This window comes from Protopterus annectens, chromosome 13.part0, assembly GCF_019279795.1.
Source record: "Protopterus annectens isolate FY-2018-M chromosome 13.part0, PAN1.0, whole genome shotgun sequence".
NCBI classification, from domain to species: Eukaryota; Metazoa; Chordata; order Ceratodontiformes; family Protopteridae; genus Protopterus; species Protopterus annectens.
Window position 1 is genome coordinate 369,908,547 of NC_056747.1, and position 22,415 is coordinate 369,930,961.

Sequence of the window (22,415 nt, forward strand, 5' to 3'; positions counted from 1 at the left end):
ACACTGGTAGACTTTTAGTTGAATCTAGAACTGAAGCTGCTGTTAAAAAAATAGGGATAATTAGTAGGGCATAACCACTTTCATCTCTTTCCCTGTTTCCCTCCAAGATGAATTCCTTCAACTCTGTATTATTGTCCACAGCTTCTCTTTTGGTTAATAAAAAAATATGCCTGACCCATATAAAAAAACCTAAAAGGACCAAAAACACTATCAATGCTTTAATCTCAGTATCCATATCATAAACAGAAGCTTCCAGTCTCTCGGTTATTGTATTGCCTTTTGTTTAGTCTCTTCCCACATATTCATAGCTGCCATAACAGAAGACTTTTTAATCCAGACTCCTAAATACTTCATCTTGTCATGTCCCCATGAATGAGTATTACTGAACAAATTCATGTGTGGGTACATAATTTGCAGCTGTAGTCCTAGTTTTATCTTCATTAATTTTATATCCAGAAAAGACTTAAAATGTTCTCAGAATATTCCACAACACAGAGATGTTCTTTACTGGATTAACAGGTACAATATAATGTCAACTTTTCTTGATTACCATGCCAGTTAAATCCTTACATATCTGAGTCTATTTTCTTTGCCAGTGGCTCTAAATGTAAAGCAGATAAAGGGGGAAGAGGACACCCCTCCCTGGTTCCTCTGCTCATACACTGCTTATCAGAAGGAAACCCTCCCACTTCAGTTCTTGCCTCTGACCCTTTATATTTTCCTAATAAATTTATCATTGTACAAGGGAATGCAAATGCTTCCATTGCCCTACTCCTAAAATCCCAGCTTACTCTTAAGTTCTTTCACTGCATGAAGACCCACCAACAACAGTGCCATTTTCTTACATTCTGTCTAGATCATCTTTGTTCTAGTTGTCATACATATGCCTCCAGTACACAAAACTACATTGATCAATATCTATCGATTTTTGGCAATACCTTTGCCATTCTGTTAGCTAATATAGACATAAACACTTAAATTGCAGTGTCAATGTCGCAACAGGTAGCACACTCACCTTTGGAACAGAAGGCTTGTGGGTTCATTTCCCATGCCAGGTAGCTCAGTTGCTGACGCTGCGGTGCAAGATAAGTAGGGTGCTGCACATCTGAGTCTGCCATCTTTTGTATGAGATGTTAGAGGCCCCATCCGCTTGAGTTGGAAGTAACTCAAGTAGATGTAAAGGATCCCATGAAATCTTTCGAAAAGAGTAGGAAAGTTCCCTGATGACCTGACCAAATTTCCCCTAGTAATAGATACCTTCTTGGGTCTCCACTGAAAAGAGGCTACTAGTCTAGTGGAACTAACTTGGTCAACAAAGGATAAATAAATTATCATGGTTTAAAACTGAAAAGGGTCTATATGAAGCTGAGTCTGATGGGCCTTTACCATTCTTAGGTAAATATAGTCACCACAGCTTTCTTCCAAGATGGTGTTACTTTCCCCTTCTTTTAAAATGCTGTTAAAATTGTGCATATCTTTATCACTTTCTTCCTCCTTAACTTCCATACTTTCACCGGAATACCATCTGTTCTTGGAGACTTTCCTGAAGATTGATTATACATCACTGTTTTTATCTCATCCCCTCCCATTATAACTGTTAGTGTACGAGTCTCCTGTGCATCTAACCTTGGTGTAATTAAGTTTTCCATTTGTGATCCTTCTTGATTTTCATATTTCTCTGCTGTTTACAAATGTTCATAAAATTTCTGAAATATATCTAAATACCCCTACAAGATTTTTGGTTATTTTTCTTATTGTAGGCTAAGTTTGGCGAAGACACTTTCAGCTTTCTTTTGCCTAAGTCAGTGTGCTAATAATTTTTATACTCTGGAGTTATCAAAAAACAGCCATCTTTCTAAGCACATGCATATTATCCAGATACTCCCTTATTTTCTCTTTAACACACTGTATTTATGCATTTTCTTGTTCTGAGAGTGTCCCTTTATTCTATAGTATTTTAACCTTTGTCTGCCCCTCTAATTCTTATTGCTTTGTAACCATATCTTCCTATTTCTACCTTATTGTTAAACTTCATTTTAATTTTATCCCACTTACTAGCTATAACTAATAAATATATTTCTGTCTTCTCTAATATTTCTCAAATAATTTTCACCAGCAACTCCTTAAATTCTTTTTAACAGAAGCATAAGAAAGTGTCATTGTCTAATTTTTACTTAGTTACCCTCCATTTTTAGTTTTTATCGGTGCATGATCCAAAGTAGTTATTGGATGTATGTCAGATCTTTCAGTTAAACGCACATGTTCCTGTGAAATATAATTGGTTATCTAGCCCAGTTATTGTACCTTGTGAAATAAATGTAAAGACTACTACAAATTCACATCTTCTATAACCATATATTTTAATGAATGTCTTCAAAAATCTACACTCTTATATTTTCCCTTCTAGGTTCCACTAATAAATCCTCACTTTTGAAAATAAGTTCTTGTCCCCACGTACAAGTAATATTCCCTTCTGAAAGCTGAATATTTCCCCTCAAAATTTTCTTAAGCTTCATAATAGCAGTTTTTGTAGAATATAGATACATGCCAGCATAATGTTCCTTACTTTCCAAAATCTACCATTATTGTGTTTTTCTCTCTTCTATCTCCATTGGAGCCCCTCTAGCACTTGGCATAATTACTCCCCTTTTGTCCTGGTTATTTTGCTGAATATGCATCCTGAAATCCTATCTTTGTCAAATTCACATTCTCATTTCTTTCCAGATGTATCTCCTGCAGCAATGCTATTTGCATTCTGCATTTAATATAATTCAGTACTCATTCCTTTTTGTCTCTACCTTTAAGGCCATTTACATTCCAAGATAATATAGATAATGTTAACCATTATGATAAAAGCTATTTATTATGTACAACAGTTTTTTAAATGTGTATTTCCATCTTTTGTGTTAGATGTACACGCTAATTTGTCAGGCTGATCTTTTATACAATTGTTTATTTTCATCTCCATTTGAACCTATGTCACATTTTTCAAAACCTTTGATGTTCTTCGTGTTTCACTGTTGCAGTCATCACATTTGGGTTATCCCTGCCAGCATAGCCCTCGACCAGCCCGAATACCAGAGACTTAGTATTTCTGCTTTGATTGCTGTTGCTTCAGGACTGACGTCAGGTCATCAGTAGTATAACGTAAGCAGCCGATGCCATTACATCAGTCTTTCTTGCCATGGAGCCTGAAGCAGAAGCAGTTTGCACGAATGCCAGTTGGCCGCTACCTGAGTTTTCATCTACTGAATTGAAGTTGAAGTCTTCTAAAGCTAAGTACCCCATTGGGGATCCTTTTTTCTTGCACTTAGCGATGTCTGAAAAAGTTAATAATAGTCTTGCCTGTGGAAAGCAAGTACCACACCGAGACTTCAATTCTTACTGCGTCACTTGTTTAGGCCCAGACCACAACATTCCCTGTTGTTGCTTCTGTGCTTTGTTCAATGCCAGAACTATCCATCGTCAGGCCCTTATCATAGCCAGATATTTTCTCTTACAGTCCTCGAATTCCAATATGGCTTCGGTAAGCCATCCGACAGCACAGATCTACTGAAAAAAACGTAAAGATAAAGACAGAGACAGACCGCACAGGTTCAAACCTACCGACGATGCTTCCATTAAGCTAGTTGTTAGTTCTCTGGACCTCAGTGAGGCACTTTTGCAGCCCCTGATGCCCGCTTCTGTGGATTCGCAGGCCACTACCGAGACCCTTTCTGTATGCAGCAAAACTCTTCAACTAAGGAACCTGCAGTCGCCTCTACCCTAGATGTGTCCGGAGCCGCTGAGCAGGCACTGGCTTCTGAGGAAGTCCTTCGCACTACCGATTCTCAACACAAACTGATGCCTTCTTTGGCGACTGCTGTTCTTTCAAAAATGACTGTGTTTTTAAGGCCCAGGGTATGAACCGCACCCAAGAAACTGACGACCCACTCTCAGGCGCCTGCTTCCTTGCCTCAGTCTCAAATTCTTAAAATGGCGGAAGACCTTATGCTGATCGGGGAAGCCAAGCTACCCCCTCCAAAAGGAAGAGATATGTCCCCTGTAGTTTTGTCTGAACAAGTCAGATGAATCTGATGTATCTGAATATGAAGACATGCAACCCCCTCTCTACTTATGAGGATTCTGATGCAGAGGATTCCATTCCTTCAGCCTCTCCCCAGAGGATTTTTCCTTTAGGGAACCCTGCATACCTTTAGGGAGCATTTCCAATGGGGAGAGTCAAGACTACCCTCAGTCTAAAAAGAGACTCTGGGAATTCCTAGATCTTCTACAGCACAGACCCTTGACCATCCCCCCAGTCCTGGATAGTTGTGGAGGATGTTTTCCTGGAATCCCGCTTGACTTCCGACACCCTCCCTCCTGCACCCAGAAAACCAGACAGGTACTATAGAGTCCCTGCCACGCACAAATTTCTTTTTAGAAACCCTACTGCTGACCCTGGGGTAATTTCTCAAGGGCCTAAAGGAATTAAAGCAACCTCTGCTAAGAATCCCACCCCCTCAGATAGGGATTCCCGAGCACTGGACAGATGGGGTAAAAAAGTATACACCTCCGCTACTCTTGCTATATCAGGGCACTAAATTGTGAGTTCCATATGCTGAAATTTCAACAACATACCCTGGAACTCGTTAAATGTCTTCCTTTTCCTGCTTAGGCAGAATCAAAAGAATTACAAGAGTTAATGCATTCTGCAAGTCAAGTAACTAAACGCACCTTGCACTGTGGTTTTGACGCCCTAGAAGCTTCTTGCAGGGCAGCAGTCACTGGATCTGTCATTAGAAGGCGTGAATGGCTTAAGGAACAGCTCCTATCGGATAATGTCAAAATCTAAATTGTTTGATGCCCCATTGCACAAAGATAACTTATTTGGCACTAAGGCAGAAGAGGTCTTAAAAAAGATGGAAGAAAAAAGCAAACTCTATGCAAACAGTTAAGGTTTTCTTGCAGGTCCAGCCACCTAGGTTCAGCAGGCATTGTCCCACCAAACATTGGTCCATTCCTGCTCCCAGTAAGCCAGTCCAACCTAGGCCCCCAGGGTACCAGATCCCCCCCAGACAGCAGCCACAGGGAATGCAGAGATCTCAGGAGTGGACTACCTCCACTTCAAAACCACAGAGCTCTAAGCCACCCCCTTATGGTAAGAACTCACAATGACTCACCTCCCCCACCTCCTACCTCTGCCCACCTTCTCTTACCCCTAGTAGGAAAACTCTCCTTTCACGCAAGCACCTGGGCCACCATTATCAACGACCACTAAGTTCTGAACATAGTGTCTCAGGGATACAAATTTTCCTTCCACACCCTTCCGCCCCCAAAAGGATTCCCCAATCTTCCACCAAGTCAGTGGGCAGAGACTCAAAAGTAAATCCTTTCCCTGCTCTCTATGAGGGCAGCATGTTCCTGCAGGCCAAGGTTTCTACTCCAGACTGTTTATGGCACCCAGAAAAGAGGGCACGTGGTGCTCCATTCTCGATCTATCCATTCTAAACAACCTTCCTGGTGATCCCAAAATTCAAAATGCTCACCATTCAAAATGCTCACCCTCCAGGAGCTGCTACCCATGCTGTCCAAGGATGCTTGGCTAGCCACCCTAGATCTAAAAGGAAAATCCAAACAAAAAAATTTTCCCTTCTGCTGCAGTGAACTGTCTAAGGAAAAGTAACGGCAAAACAACGACAGTAAATCCACCAAGGTTAGCGTTCTGTTTCAATTCAAATTACTCTCAAAATGAGTCCAAAAACAAAAAACTTACTTTAAACTTGTTTAATAAAATAAAAAATAATAAAAATGAGAATAAAACGTAAGTATATAAAGTCCCTTTTGTCAGACAATAAGCGCTTTTGAGTTGTTCTTCCTCAGATCGTAATAAAATATGGGGCAGTCATTCACTTAAATGAAATGTGGATGTGATTGTTCATCCAATAAAAATGAAGTAGATATAATATGCACCAATCATTTCTAAAATGTTTCCATCCGTTCTACACAGTTGGAACCAGTGACAATCATTTATCATTGACACACCTCCTTTCCACTTTATGAAGTCAGAATCTTATTTTATATTCAAATTAGCTGATGGAAATAGCCAATGGCGGCTTTCTGAATATGGCAGTTGCCAATTCAATATGATTCATTCATATATTCACGCTATTTTACTAATTTGACTTTCTCATAAACATAATGGCATGTATAGTATGCTGGTCCAAGTCAGTCAATAGCTTTTATCACCATGTCAGTTATATAAGGGAGATGTTCATAAATACAACTGGCAGATTGCTTCTCTTAAGCTATAAAAGTTTCTGATCGCATGCGATGTAGCATTTCTAGCCTAAACAGCATTATAAATTCAAATGGGCAAAGTTTACAACTTTGTTTATAGATCCCAGATATTAGTCTATTTCAGATTACATTTTCATTTTGTATCTAGGTTAACTGTGATGAATAGCCAATTAGGACTCTCAAAACGCAGCAACAGCCAATCCTAAAGAAAATCAATCCTCAGCATATATTGCTTCATTAGATGTACTGAAACGTGAACATTGCAGAGGCATGGAAAAGCAAAACCGGACTCTCCAATCACATTTGTCCTCATACCTTATGTGAAAGTAAATTTATAGGATGAGGATTACCAATAAAATCTTTTAAGATGTAGAAATCACCAATCGTGCATGGTTTGATGTAAAAAGACCAAGCGGCGTAACATAAACAATATGAGCAGATCTTTTGACCTCATTAATAGCTTTATATGCTGGTCCATTTCAGGCTACTTACTTTAAAGTGCTTGTATCATATTTTCATACTAGCATCAACATTAAATATGTCCTGATGACATCAGAGGGTAGACCCAAGCTACCCGATCGCAACTTGTCTGTACATCATCTGGAAAAGGAAAGTAATGATATATAAAACTAGCAAATCATTTCTCTTAAGATGAAAAAATTGCCAATCATATACAATGTGATATTTGAAGCCTGAGCGTCATTATAAGTTCAGTATAGAAGAATTTATTTCGACCTCATTAATAGATCCCACATATTGTTCTATTTCAAATTATATTTTCATTCAAAATTAGTTATTATAAGTAGCCAATTGAAGCTCACAAAGTATAGTAGTGGCCAATCATGAAAAGAATCAAATGCAAGTCCATGTTGCATCATTGGATGTACTAAAACATAACCAATAAAGAGGCATAGAAGAGCAAGACCAAAGTCTCCAATCATATTTTTCCTTGTGCCTTTTATATGAGTAAACTATAGGGTAAAGATAGCTAGTCAAGTCTCTTGAAGTGCAAAAACTACCAATCATGCACATTTTGATGTAGCCAGACCTAGCGGCACAATATAATCAACATAAACAGATCTTTCAACCTCATTAATAGCTCCATGTACTGGTCTGTATCAAGCCATATGCCTTCGGAGTGCCTATATCAGTTTTTCATACATTTTGACCAATTCATAACACATACACAGGATGTTAAGCACATCTGAAATACTCATGCAAAAGATGTCGGCTTAATGCTTAATACTTAGACTGCCTTATTCAGGCAGACAGCCAGGAAAAGCTACTCAAACACCTGGCCTTTTGTAAAGACCCTACTAACCTCCCTAGGGTACACAATTAATGAAAAGAAATCCAAACAGGTACCCACCCAAAGGATTTTCTTCCTGGGAGCAAGCCTGGACACAGCATCCTAGATGGCATACCTTACACCAGAGAAACAGATTTTCCTGAAAACCTACTTCTCTCACCCAGCAACCAGCCCCAGCTATCTGCAAAGAAGATCCTGCAAACTCTTGGGTTCATGGCATCTTGCATACTATTCAGTCCATATGCCAGACTGCATATGAAGAAACTTCAGTGGTACCTAAAAAGCCTTTGGTGTCAACACTGTCAAGACCTGGAAACTCTTCTACCTATAATTCCTTGCCTCAGAAAAGATTTTCTTTGGTGGGCAACAGCATGCTCCCACAAGGGACTGCCTTTCTCACCACTCCCCCACCGCCCAGACCCTCACCACAGATGCTTCAGTCTATACTTGGGGTGCACACCTGGACGGCAGGTGCATACAGGGCCAATGGAGCCCGCAGCAAATCCCTCTGCACATCAGTCAAAAAGAGGTGATGGCTGTGCAGCACGCCTTGATAGCCTTTAAGCCCCTTCTCTCTCCAGGGGCTCTCCTGATCAAAACAGACAACACCACTGTGATGTGGTATATCAACAACCAGGGAGGGACTCACTCCTACCCTCTATGCAGGCTGGCCATGACTGTTTGGCACACAGCCTCTGCCATGCAACTACACCTGTTAGCACAATTCCTACCAGGCTCTCTCAACTCTCTGGCAGACCAATTTAGCAGAAATCGTCTGGACCCACACTAGTGGCAGCTCAACAGAAGAACCTTCACCCTAATAACTCAGAAATGGGGCACACCCAAGGTCGACCTCTTTGCCTCACACACCAACCATCAGCTCAGCAAATTCTACACCAAGGAGCATCACTGCATGCCTTGGAAAATGGATGCCTTGTACTTTCCCTGGGTCAATCTGTCAGTCTATGCCTTTCCTCCATTACCTCTCATCCCCAGGGTACTGCTCAAAATAAAGGAGGAAAAACCAAGGACCATTCTTATAGCTCCAGACTGGCCCCGGCAGCACTGGTACCCCTTGCTGTGCAGCCTATCCCCACTTCCCCCATGGCATCTTCCTCAAATTCCAAACCTCCTGATCCAGACGGAAGGAGAATTCATGCATCCCAATTGCAGACACTCAGTCTGGCAGCTTGGCTTATTCCCTAACCCCCCAACCAATCTGCCAACCTCAGTAAACAGGCTCTAGATGTTATCCGTGAGGCCAGATGCCCTAGCACCAGAAAGTCTTATGCTGACAAATGGAAAAGGTTCTGCACCTGGATCCAGGGTTAGGGAGCCAATACGACACAACAATCTCTCCCTGTCATCCTGGATTACTTAGCTGACCTACTACACAGTGGCCTACTTTCCCCCTGTATGAAAATTCATGCCTCTGCTATTTCTGCTCATTTTCCCACTGAGCACCCCCTTTTCTCACACCCTTTGATCAAACAGTTCCTAAGAGAGGCTAGCAACTTGAGGCTACCCATAAGGGCACCAACACCAGCTTGGGACCTTAATGTTGTATTGGAATAACTCACCCTGCCCCCTTTCATACCAGCTTCTTCTGCAGAGCTAAAATTTCTCTCATGGAAGACAGCATTCCATCTGGCCATCACTTCAGCCAGAAGAGTCTCTGAGCTACAAACGCTCATGGTTGTGGTACCCTTCATCATCTTCCATGCAGACAGGCTATCCCTCAGTACTATCCCATCCTTCATGCCCAAGGTGGTGTCCAGTGTGGCTCTCAACCAATCCATTCATTTGCCCATATTTTTTCCTAATCCACAGAACAGGGGGGGAAAGGATTCTCCACTCTCTGGATGTGCACAGACAGCTCATATTCCATCTAGACAGGACTAGATCCTTCAGAAAGTCTGATAAATTGCTGATTAGCTTTGCTGCAGGGGCAGAAGGCAAAGCCATCTCCAAACAAACCATCTCCAAATGGATAAAGCATTGCATCCATTTCTGCTACAAACATGGAAAGCCTCAGGCGGACAGGACACACTCCACCAGAGCAGCCTCCACCTCTGCAGCTTTCCTCAGAGGAGTCTCCACCAGGGACATCTGGAGGCTGCCACCTGGACCGTCTGTTCACACTTTTAGCAAGCATTACCACCTGTCTCTGTTCTCCAAATCCAGGGCAGGGTTTGCCTCTGCAGTCTTGCAAGGCATCCTAGCCAGCCCCTAGTTTCCGTGACTGCCTCCACCCATTTCCTCAGTTTTGGGAATCAACCCAAATGTGATAACTGCAACAGTGAAACAAGAAGAACATAGTACAGTTGTGTACATTTACCATAAATGTAGATATTCAAGTGTCTTCACTGTTGCAGTCCTGGTTTCCCTCCCTCCATCCCCCTTTCTTCTTTTTCCTTACAAGCGACATATTGGTATTTATTTTCCACTGGTTGGATTCTTCCACCAGATCCCTTGCTCCTACTTGGGGGGGTCCTGACAGGTTAGGGCAAGAAAAACTGATGTAATGGCGTCAGCTGCCTTGCTTTATACTACTGATGACCTGACGTCAGTCCTGAGGCGACAGCAACCGACACAAAAATGCTACGTCTCTGGTATTCAGGCCGGCCGAGGGCTACCCTGGCAGGGATAACCCAAATGTGATGACTGCAACAGTGAATACACTTGAACATCTACATTTATGGTAAGTGTACGCAACTGTACTTTTTGATGAAAACTCTCAAACAAAAAAAAATCAGTAAATACTTTTCAGAACATCCCGTTTGGCTATTAAATGCAAGCAACCCACAAAACCATATACATCTTCAAAAAATGTTTAACCTTCCAGATAGGAACAGTTGGCCCCAAATCAACAGAAAATCCCACAGGCATTACCTTGCTTAAAATTAAGGTTACCCATGCTAAAGTGCACACTACAGCCTGTTCCCCCACTTACACTGATTTGCTGTCTGTTCTTTTCTTATCTTTATTCTCCTCACAGATGTAAAATATAGCTTGTATGCTTTCAGAAAACAGTAACTTTTAGCCCTCTGAAAAAGTGTAGTAGTCTTTTGTATCAGTCTTGTTTCGTGGTTCTGAATTGTACATTGTTTTATTAAATGCATTCAAGTGTTAAGGCTGCTATCTCCTGTTGACATCCCATAATTTCAAACTTTTTCACTGAGCTGTTTGCCTTTGTATATTTAAATAGTTTCCCACAGCAAAGAATGATCAGAACTCATAAGAATAATTGCTTGCACTTTGTCTCCATGTCTCCTCCACATTTAAAATACCACTGACTACACACTACATAAAGTTGCTGTATTATATTTAACTTGCAGTTTATTAGAATTAAATGATTCTGTTTATCGAAGTTGTGCAATCTGAACTAAATTATTCCTTGCACAAGTACGGGAACTGGGAATTATGCTGTGATGCTATCCTATCTTAAAAATAGTGGTGGGTAAGTTATCTGTGTGTGTGTTTATATTTATGCTGTCTAGAATTTCTTCCTTTGTGTGTTTCCTTCAACCTATTATGTAAACTGTTTTTTTTTTTTTTGGTGCACACAAGCCTGAAGCAATGAAATGTCTTCCAGTAAGGCATTGCATTTGTTGATCTGAATGGCAAAGTTTACTTTGACTTGACTTTGAAATGTTTTATACAGATACTAATAAGAACAAAAATTTTTACTTGCAGTTATTTTTTTCCATTTTAGTGCCCTTCTAATCATTAATGACACAAAATGAGGTATATGCTTTGCAGTCCTCCCACAAGTTTGAGAGTCTGCATCAGCTCCAGTCTTTGTCACATTCTTTCAAAGCCATATTTCACAGATGTGATTGATGCTTTATAGTTTTCCCCATTCATTAATTTCAGTGTTGCTGATCTCCATCTCCTAACATTAGACTTTTTTTCAAGTCCAAGGCACTCCTGATTCTTCTAGTCAGCTCCTGTGCTTCTGTTTCTTTCTCTGTCAATCCCTCAAGTGTTTTCTTTTGGTTAATTGGAAAACGTTTCACTGGCAATATCTCTGCGTGAGCTTTATTGTTAGAAGAGTGAGAAAGAGCGTTCCCTTCTGTGCTTACTGATTTTTGTTGGATAAGCTTTATTTCCTCCTTAGCTTGTTCTTCTTCCAAAAAGTCTTTGATCCTCCAGGAAGAAAATATCTGAGGATAGCTGGATACAGCAGTTTTAATCTCACGACTGCCTCTTAAATGATGGGATAAATTTGCTTCTCTTCTGCCTGGAGTGCAGTGAATAATCATTTTCCACACACCCTCTGTTGTCTGCAGTTTTTTATACTTTTCCCTTCTGCTACAGTTTTGTCAGAATCAACTCTTTCTGGTGCTATGATAGCATCTTTACCAATCCAGGTCCTGCTGCTTTCTCGTGGCCAGGTTTGGAGCATACAAATCTATGTGCCCTTCCATTTAACAAATTTTGGTGTAGTGTACCAGTTGAGTTGCTTACTTATATGTGCTTTCATAAAATTAATATTGTCTTTTTCCAATTAAATCTCAAGTTTTCTGTGTGTGCTCTGTCTTCTAATTCTACTTTTTTTTTTTTAATTTCTCTTGAAGTTTCATACTCAGCCAGCCTTTTCTTCATTTCGGCCTCTGATTTTTTCAGTTCTATCAGTTCATCTGAATAGCAAGTTCAAGATTCTGTTTTCTCTAGCCTGTTTTATTTGATTTGATATACTCCTTCGGTGTTTCATTTATTTTAATCATCTCTGAGTACATTTGACTTATTTTTCCCTTTAAATTGCTGGAAGCCATCTCTTGTTCCAAAGCTGAAGCTTGAATTACTTTTTTACTGAATTAGGATTCTTCCCAGGCAGTGTTTTCCCTTCACCTTTTCTAGTTGGTTTTCTTTCAGGTTCCCTAAATGTCTTCTTTGCTGGCATTCAAGCATGTACTTATTTGCCAGTAACTGAATTTTACTCAAGCTGCCAAAATCAGTGGCTTTTATTTCTCAGTTTCTTTTTTTTTTTTCCAGTTTTATCCGTAGATGAAATGAGGCTTAAAGTAAGAATAAAATTATTTTCTATTGACTAATCACAGTCATCATAAGTTTCATGTGTTTTAACATAAGATGGTCTCTTTGCACACAGTTCAGTCTCAGGTTTCTCATTTTTTTTTTGTTTTTTTTTGAGTAAATCATTTTTTTGAGTAAATCATTTGGGTGTTCTGTCTCCAGTTAAAAAGCAGTATTGCTGAGTTACTCCTCCCATTCTCTGACTACATTGAATGTGTCCCAGTTCTGATTCATGATTTATGGTTTGTGAGATGATAGCATTCTTTGAGGTGTAGCTTTGAAAAATTATTTTATCAGAAAATGTTCAACACTGAGCATAATTTCCCATCAAAACATTAAAAGTTGTAAATGGTGTTGTCAGGGGGATTAGAAATTTTGAGTAGCAGGATGATGCATTTTTTCTTTTCTTTGGCAAAAGTGTGTTTTTCTTTAAGATTACTTTTAGCTGTTTTCCTTTCCTGATTGTTATTCTTGGCTGCTTGGCATAATATGTTTTCATTCAGCATTTTGAGTATTTCAGCTAAGAGTCAAAAACCACAATATGAAAGAATAGATTAATCAGCACCCTGGTCCATAATAATAAACTTTTCATTGGGGAAGAATAAGACTTTTTGTGCAAAATTTTTAACAAAAGTTAAATTTCCATTGGTCACCTGGTTCGTGTTTACTATGAAACAATAATTTAGATAATCTTTCTTCTAAGATGGGAAGATATGACCACCTCCCTTAAGCCCCTTTCCCATCTATCTAATGTCTTCACTAAAACCTAATTATTTCAGTTGTGTCCTTGCAATTGCTTACTCATGCGTAATCTGTTTGTGTGCTGTATGAAATATTAATGCTTCCAATCTGAAAGTATTTTGGTGGGGGTGAGTCTGTCTTCCCTCAGAATCAACACTGCTGTTCATTATACAGCGTACATAATTTTTTTGCATAATGTGAATGCAGCAATCTGTCTTCAAACAACCATCACCAAAAATACAGAAAAATATAACTGGAAGTTACATGGTGTGTTATAAGAGTGTGCATTGGAAGGGTGGCCCTTAATGTTGACTTTACTGAAGAAAAAGAGTATCTAAAAGGGTTGAGGGGTTAAGGGTGGTTTAAGTCCCCCCCCCCCCCAAAAGGCATTTTGCCTCTTGTTACAGTTACACTGGCCTCATTATAATGTGAAAATAATTACTGGTAGCTGCATATTGTATCTTTTTGTTTTGGAGTTTTAAATGTACTGAAAGTAAAGCTCTGCTCTCTGTGGTATGCGGTTTTGGTTCATACCTCTCAACCGTACCGAATTCTTCAGTATTTACCGGTTTTGAGCACAAAATGATGGGGGTGACACGAATTTCTGAGTGGCCCCTTCAATTACCAATTTTTTTTTATATTTACAGTTTATCCTAAGGATAGACAGTCTCCTGTGATGCTTGCAGCAAATTGATGCCACTCATAAGGAGGGTTTGTAATTTAGAGGGCATCCTGATTCCTGTTTGTGTGCATGCAAGACAGTTTGTGCATGCACGCGGAGTGTGTTTCGAGTTGTGCCCAATACCTACTAGGAAGGAATGAGATCCTCTATGCAGATAAGTACTACTACATTAGAAAATACAGGACTTTGTATTAGGTAGCCAGTGGGAGTCTAAAGATCTCATATTTTAAAACCAAAAGAAACCCAGAAGCTAGAAAAAAATGTATGTTTTCCAGGGTACTGCTGCAAGTCTTTCCTTAGCCTCTTACAGGCAACTATCCATCAGGGGAACTACGCTAATGAGAAATAAATGTTTGACTTGATAAAACATCTTAAGAGAATATTCACACACCTTGCAAACTACATGGGACAAGACTGAAACTTGTTTGCATTTATTTTAAGCGTGTATGACAGGCAAATGAAAATACAGATTGCCGAGATAAAATCAGGATGAATGCAGATATACAGAAATGGGGAAAAATCTGCAGCTTCTTCTACAAGTACAATCTAAAGATTCCTTTTAAATCTAGGCTGAAAACTAGACTAACGTCTTACAGGAGCTGTGCACACCGTCATTGGTTATCATCTTTCCCAGCTACATGACATCCCATTCCCACTGAGAAGAACAACCAGCAGTGCAAACCACATGACCTTCGCAAGGCAGCCAAAAGACAGCTGTGGACAGTAGATTTAAGGAACCAGGCATACACAACTACAGCTCCCCCATCCCAATCATTTAGAAAATACAGAAAAAAAAAAACTGCTTTAGCCAGGTAATACTACTGTTAGTTTATAACCGGGAAAATAAATTAATGTATTAATTAACTGGCTCCTATAGTAATAGCAACAACTATTTTACCTCCATTCTGGATACTAATGTCTGATCCATTTGTATAAGAGCAGTGGGAAACGTTTTTTACTCCAGTCCCAATTTTGCATTTTGAAAGCAGCCCTTTTTTAGTGTTGATTCTATGTAACATGAAACCAGATATGGCAACACCTGTTTGAACAGCTCAGCTTTCCCTTCCCTTTTTAAACTTCACTTGGGAGAGGCGGTCATCATATGACCTTATCAAAGTAGAGTTGCCGGCTGTTTTCTTTTTCTCACTTTACGAGAAGAAAATGTCGGTACAGTTTGTAATTCTCTATTAGCGATTCACATGTACAACTTTAATGGAAAGCTCAAATGAAGTAGAAAATAAGACCAAATGTGCATCATTAGGAAATTCTGTGTTGACTAGTTTAGCTGCAGGTAGCTGTGATGCTTTATGTAACCTAGAGTATAGTAGCTGCATGAGCATGATTACATTTTTTTACCCCGATTACTTATTTGCTTGTGAAATAGTTGTTGACTGTCGTAGAGTGCACTGTTTGTTATATGTGTTAGGGCTTCTGAGTTCACCCTTATGATGCTTTTTGATGCCTGTTTTCAGTATTAGCTAGTAAAATCATTTACATGTGTATTGATAGATAGATACATAATATCTCTCATCCCATTTTTCTCACCAGAGAGAGAGAGAGAGAAGTTGTCTTTAAAAAGACATGTACACATTTACAAAATGTTTGATGCACATACTTAATAGGGTCTTATATTGGTACTAGACTAATTGCCAGTGTGGGCCATTTTAAAGTCAATTATCTAATTTGGTAATCAAACCTTGTACCGCGAGTGTGTAAGGTAAACACCTTAACCATTTTGCCAAACCTAAAGCCCTATTAATATGTTTGAATATAATATAGCAACTTCAGGAAACAGTTTTAAACTTTGTACACATTTTAAATAACACAGTTCAGGTAACAGTACTATTCAAACCAGTGCCCATAGCACACACTGCATTTCAGTCAGGTAAGAAAAAGAAAGTGTAATCGGAGCTGTGCTGTAACAGCAATATTTAAGTTAAAAAAGTGAGTCACTTATCTGCCCATGAACTTAATTTCTGGCAAACAAATTTCACAGCCCCAAGTGGTCATGCACTCTGAAATATAACCTGTGGAAGAAAGAGTTACATGAACAGTTAAAACTGTCTTTTCTAATGTCTCTGGGTCGACCTGTCTGGTTAGCATTTGGGACAGTTATGTCAGGTTTCAAGGTTATTTGGGCAGCCTCCTGATTTGTCTTTCATGTGGATTCAGAACTTCCACCTTTATCTCAGATCATACCACTCAATCTCTCAGAGCAAGAAACCTGAACAAAGCCAAAAATATTGTTGGGACAAAGGGCCAAAAAACTGAACAGATTTGAAATATTGCTCCTGTAAACTCACATAGTTGCTAAAGTAACAGGTTTTGCATTATTATGTATTTTCTGAGGGATATGAAGTCTGAAATTCAAATGTGTGCCATTATTTATTCTTATTTAGTGATTTCACTTTTCATGCTGGTATCCAACAAGTCCATTGGAGTGAGCGGGGCTACATAATTATTTACGCACATTTTATTTTAATCTATTTTTCACCAGTTGTACCTACCTTTTATGGACCTTTGTCCAGATTTTTAATGTTTCCAGTTAGAGAGGTATGGGGCTCTGGCGGCATATTTTGGTTGTCTTTTCTTCAGTTTCCATTTGAAAGTTGGTATCCCACAATTCCAGTGGAGTGGGTGGGGGTTACATAATTATGTATGTAAATTTTATGTTCGAGTACAGATTTGTACCCATTTTTCATGGGCCTTTGTCCAGATTTTTGATGTTTCTAGGTTGAGAGGTATGTTTTGGTTGCATCATTCACATTGAGAATGTTTATGGACTGGATTTGCTACTGAATATCTTGATGGGGGGGATACTTTGACCATTATGTAAGAAAATGGCAGACAGGTTAAAGCAGGTTGTTCTTGTACTACTAAAGCTGGATCATGAGCTACATCAGTAACAGTTGATTATTCCTCACAATTTTGCCATGTAACATCCTTTTTTTTCTTTCAGATGCTGCTGTTTTTTTAAACGAAGAAAGAGGAAAACTGTACAGCGCCATAAGTGATTACCCAGGGACTTCATAGGATTTTACTGCAGAGCATTTTTTGTGACTACAAGTAGTCATGTCTGTGGCAATTGCCTTTCCCTGCTTTAAGGGTGCACCAGTTGGAAACCTGTCTTTGTCGGCCTCCTTGGGCTGCAGACATTTGGATTCCTTTTTAATGCCATAGTGGTTTACTTGCAGAACTGAGAGACTGCAATATTTCTACGAAGACATTTATCTTGCAATCTACGGAAGCATTAACTATTTAAAAGTAATTTTTTTTCAAAATATATATAAATATATTATTAGTTTGAGAAAGGGGGATCAAAAAGACTAATGAATCTTAAATGGAACTGAAGACAAATTCATCAACAAAGGATTTTGGAAGATTTTATATTTGTTTTGTTTGTAAGTTAAGTTAAATGTTGTGCTTTGATCCAGAATGAATCAGCCTTCGACATTCATCCTTAAGTGTTCAGGGAATTCAGACAAATTTCAAAGAACTGTTTCCGTTTACCTTTTTTCCCCTTATTTTGTATTTTTTTTCCTGGTCAATGTTAAATGTAGCTAGCACAGTGTGTTGCCTGAGGGACTGCAGAAAAGTGGGAGCTTTTTTTTTTTTTTTGCTTCAGCTGTGATTTTCTGTTTGGTCACAGTGCATGGTAATATCCTTTGAGCTGGAGGAGCTGGCAAGAGTTTTGCAGAATCAGTTTCATTGACGAGGGTAGTTAAGTACCATATGGTCACAGCTACTTAATGGAAATCCAGATATGTCTTGTGGTCCAGAATGTAGAAACTAGTAGTCATTTATTTTATCTAGCTAAGACTTTCAGTCTCTTGGTAATGCCTTTTTACTCAGGATAGATATAAGAATCTGGGACCCATAGTGCTATAGGCAGTAGTGGTCTGTCTAGATCCAGGTTCCATGCTCCTCTTCATTTTTCATCACTACTGTGTCATCATTGCTGGTATTTCCTCATTCGACGCCACAATGCCTCACTTTACAGAACAATTTGCTATTGGTTTCCACATTTAAGGAAACATTTAAAATAAACTGTGAAGTTGGATAAAACATGAAAAGCTTTTCTTCATAACTGTAGACTTTGTTTTCAGTGTCATTAATAGATATACGAGTCTAGTTACTGTACGTGGCAACCGAAGCAAGTTACCTGACCAGTTTTGTGATATGTGAATTTCAAATGGGAGATAGTAGGACTGCACAATATAACAGAGCCTGTTTCTGTTCACATCTTGTATAGGGCACCGCCTAAATTCTGCCGGTTTTGATAAGTTTCATTAAGAAAGAACAGGCACTAAGCACTGAATTCTAAAGTTGTCTTACAGGAGAATAGGGTGAGTGATGCTCTGAGTGTTATTTTATTTCTTCCCCTAGTGGTAGGAAAGGACTGTTTTAAAACTAAGCTTGAGGATTTGCTTTTGATGGGCAGTCCCATCTGGTTTACAGGTGCCTCTTGTAATTTGTTGAGAAGGCTTTCCTGTTTCAGTACCACAAATGTTTATACATCTGCATGCAAAGTTAGAAAAGGTTTTAGTTGCCTGTTTGGATGTGGTTATATTCTGTTTTGAAAGAGATATCAGTTTTGTTACGGCTTTGTAGATGGAGAAGGATAGTTGCTGCATTTGAACATTCTAGAAGGTATCTGTGGTAGTGGACAACTTCATTTGGTTATTCCACCCTCTGAAGATTTACGAGTTATGATTATGAACGTAAACAGCACAGTCTTTGACATTTGCTTCTCATGGACAGTGAAATTTATCAATTTTCACACACCGCATAGTGGCATGCCGTTTTATTGGTAGAGGATTACAAGTGAACAGGAAATTTGCTTTTACATGAGTAATACATTTTAGGTGTGTGTGTTTTGTGTGTGTACGTGCGAGTGAGCATGTGAGGGTTCAGTAGCATATTTATGAAGACTGTCTGCTGCTGTTTGACTTATGTTGTAAATGCTTAATTGTTTTTCACCTCTTAGCTGACCATCAGCTGCAACAAGCTCCTCTCCTTATTTACTTCCCCCAGGAATAGTTTGACCCCTGTCTTGGGCTGGTGAGGAGATCAAGGATGCTGGTGCAGCATCATACTGCTGTTGCTGGTGGAGTGTTCCCTAAATCATGTTTCCTCATGGCAGCCTTGCCAACTCCACGGTTGCTGCCACTCAGAGGTGCATGCACAGCTTGTTAACTAAGCAGGTCACCTCTCGTGTAGCATGGAGCTGGCCAAGCTTGTGTGCTACACATTGCAGTGAGCCTAGGTTGTCTCCCTCCAACTAGGATGGGTGAGCCAACACTGCAACTCCTATACATCTCCTCCTATGGCTTCTTCAGTGCCTGTGCAGATCATTGAACATGGGTTATCTGGAATGAAGTAAACGCTTTATCCTTCTCTGCCACAGGGCCCATGTTGTAAGTGCTTAATTTTTAGCCTTAGTCTGGACAGTGATTAATGCAGTTTGAAAGGTTTTGAATAGGGTGACTGCTGCATTCTATGGGTTATAAGTTGTAATTTACAGTGGAGATGTGGTACAACTTCAAGCATGGGGAGGGGTGGAAGACATGCTGTTTAAAAGCTCAAATCTTTTCAACTTTCTGCTTTCACTGGAGCAGCAACAAGTTCCACAACAAACATGAAAAAAATTGTAGCTTCTGATCTGGTAGGATGAAGTCCATTCTCATCAACCAGTAAGACATACTGCATACTTTCAGCTTAGCGTCTTAAACATCCCCAGGTTTCTAGCCCCTTCCCCTACCAATAATGCTATTCAGCATAGTTTCTGATTCTGATCTCTCGTCACTCGTGAAGCTTGTGTCAGAGATTAAATTTTGCATAAAAAGTTTGTATTTCCAATATTTTGCTGTATTTATTTCTTTTCTGTTGTTGATCAGTTGATTTTTAATTCAGGTCAGAACAATTCATTTTTTCCCCATTTAGGCACTTTTTTTTTTTTTTTTTAACTCTCTCCCTAGGCCTTGGTGTTTTTCATCATGTATCAGCACTTGTTGGATAATTTTTTGTCTTTAGACTTGTTCCTGGATTAAAAAAAAAAAATTACATGTTTTTAGTTTAATAACTTGATTTCTGAGCTAATTGGTTACCTTACTGTGTATCTTCCTCAAAATGTTCCCTTTTTCCATTTTTTTTTTTTTTAATATATATCAGAACTTCTGTTGCACCATTAGTATCAGCATGTTCTGGTGTTCTCTGTTCAGTGCTGGTTGTTTCTTTTGTAATGGATAGTAAAGTCATTAAAAATGCGCTGTGTGTGGACCTAACATTTCTTGTCAAGTTGGATGCACATTATGCATGGTTTTTGCTTCATTGAACCCACAGACTTTTCATGACACAAGGAACAAGTTGATGTTGAAATGGTTTAAGGGAGTGCTCTCTGCATCCACACCCGAGAGACCTTCGTCCTCAGGCACAGCTTCAGGATTCACTTCATTGGTAACAAAGACTAAACTCAAGTCTCAAAGCTCTTGCAAGATTATTCAGAAAGATAAGGCTAGAGACAGTGACAGAGGAAAAAAGCACAAGCTTAGGGAAGACAGGAATGATAGTTCTAAAGAGGTTTCTGCTTTCAATAAAAAAGCTAGGGTAAAGCATTCTTCTATTTCTGCCCCTTCTGACATCTCTGGACTGTCTGTAGTTTTGGTGTCATCTTCACATTCTTGATTAAATGAACAGGGAAATGTTTAATCTGTGTCTAATGCTAAGGTAAGGACACATTTTCTGTCCAATCCTACACCTATAAGATCATTTAAGTCCTTCAGTAGTCAGTGGACATAGACTACAACAACATGCTTAAGGCATTTTTGAAACTGCAGCACAAAATGCCTCCTGATCCTCTTATATCAGGGAGGCAAGAACCGCTTCATGTCTGCCTTCATTCTGTGCCTTTCTTTCCTGGTTCTCATCACCTGCTGGTGTTTCTTGTCATTTCTGATATGGCTGGTCACCATCCTGCAGGTGTCAGCATCTACAGATGTATCAACATTGGCTGTGGTCCTGGCTTTAGGACCACATCCTTTGGGAATGACACTCTCCACATAGTTTATGCTTTCGAAGTTGATGGCTTCAGACCTTGATAGTCCTGGACAATGTGGTCAGCCAGTCAGGACTAACCACCGTGCCAACTTTCTCGGGGGTGTTGCTAATCTCTGCTGTTTGAGTCCTCTGCCTTCATATTTTCAGTGTCAAGCTTGGTCCATCTTCCCTATCTTTCAAGGTTAAGCAGTCAAGGTTGTGGTTTGGGGTCAGTCCTTTTATCTTAGGCCTCATAGGTTCATAGTTGAATATTAAGCTAACTGCCCCGAATGGCCATTTAAAGCCTAGCCAGCATCCCAAAATCAGAATCAAACCCTGTACCTCATGGTTAAGAGCCAAATACTTTAACCATTATTTCAATTTGACCAAACAAGATAAACAAGCGAAAATGTACAAAAAATAGCAGACCCAAAGAGCTGACAAGCCAACACAGTTCTTTTGTAAAATCAGCGTTCTCACTAAATGAGTGTAATTTCCACCAGTTGAAGCAAGTTCAATGCGAGAGGTTTAATTAAGACTTTCACGCAAATTTTATTTCACAGAAAAGAAGCATTTTCGCTGTAGACTAAGCTGCAGCTTCATCAGAAAACAGTTCAAATCAACCGCCAAAAGCAGGCTTTTAAAGATCACGCCCATTCATAAAAATGGTTTGCGCGTACAATTAAAGTCATAACCAGTTGAAAATTCATAAAAAAGACATTATATGCAATATTTAAAACTAAATAAACTCCAGTTGCAAATCTTAAGCAATAATTATAAAAAAGTAATAACAGTTCTAAATTAATTATCAATAGGTTGTTAACTGAATAAACAACAGAGAATAAATCAAGAATGTTGTTTTTTAAAAGCAATTTAAGATATTTTAAAAATAAGTGTATAAAAATGCCATACCAGTATTATGGTTATAATATTGAAAAATTATCTTTTGTAACTTCTCATTTTTAAAACACAAGAGATGTTACAGTAATCATTCAACCCCGGATATGAAAATGAATCTAGTAATAACTGCCATTCCAACTCCCTATTTTCAAGTAAAAGTGACACTGGTCCTCCTCTTTCTGGGCTTAGTACCTGGTCAATAGCCATGAACTGAAAGCTATGTCCCTGATTCCTAGTAATATGTTTTGCTAAAGCGTTCTCTTTTTTTAAATTCCTCATAGCGTAAACATGTTCATATAACCTGTCTCTCAACCTGCGATCCGATTTGCCAATATAAAATGCTTGGCAACAATTACAGGTGGCTAAATATATTATTGATTTAGATTCGCAGTTGAGTTTGTGGGCTATTGTATATTTCCTACTACGAATCTC

General features: G+C 39.2%; 1 protein-coding gene across 3 annotated transcripts in view; it reads left to right on the plus strand.

Annotated features, from left to right (window-relative positions):
• CSNK1G2 (casein kinase 1 gamma 2) overlaps positions 1-20,332 on the plus strand; it is a 936,064-nt gene extending 915,732 nt beyond the window's left edge. For all 3 annotated transcript variants that reach the window (XM_044053978.1, XM_044053977.1, XM_044053976.1), the window contains one exon: positions 17,008-20,332. In XM_044053978.1, coding sequence (XP_043909913.1) covers positions 17,008-17,062 — 55 coding nt within the window. In that variant the 3' untranslated portion in view covers positions 17,063-20,332. The remainder of the gene's footprint in view (positions 1-17,007) is intronic.
• Positions 20,333-22,415: the final 2,083 nt, after the last annotated feature.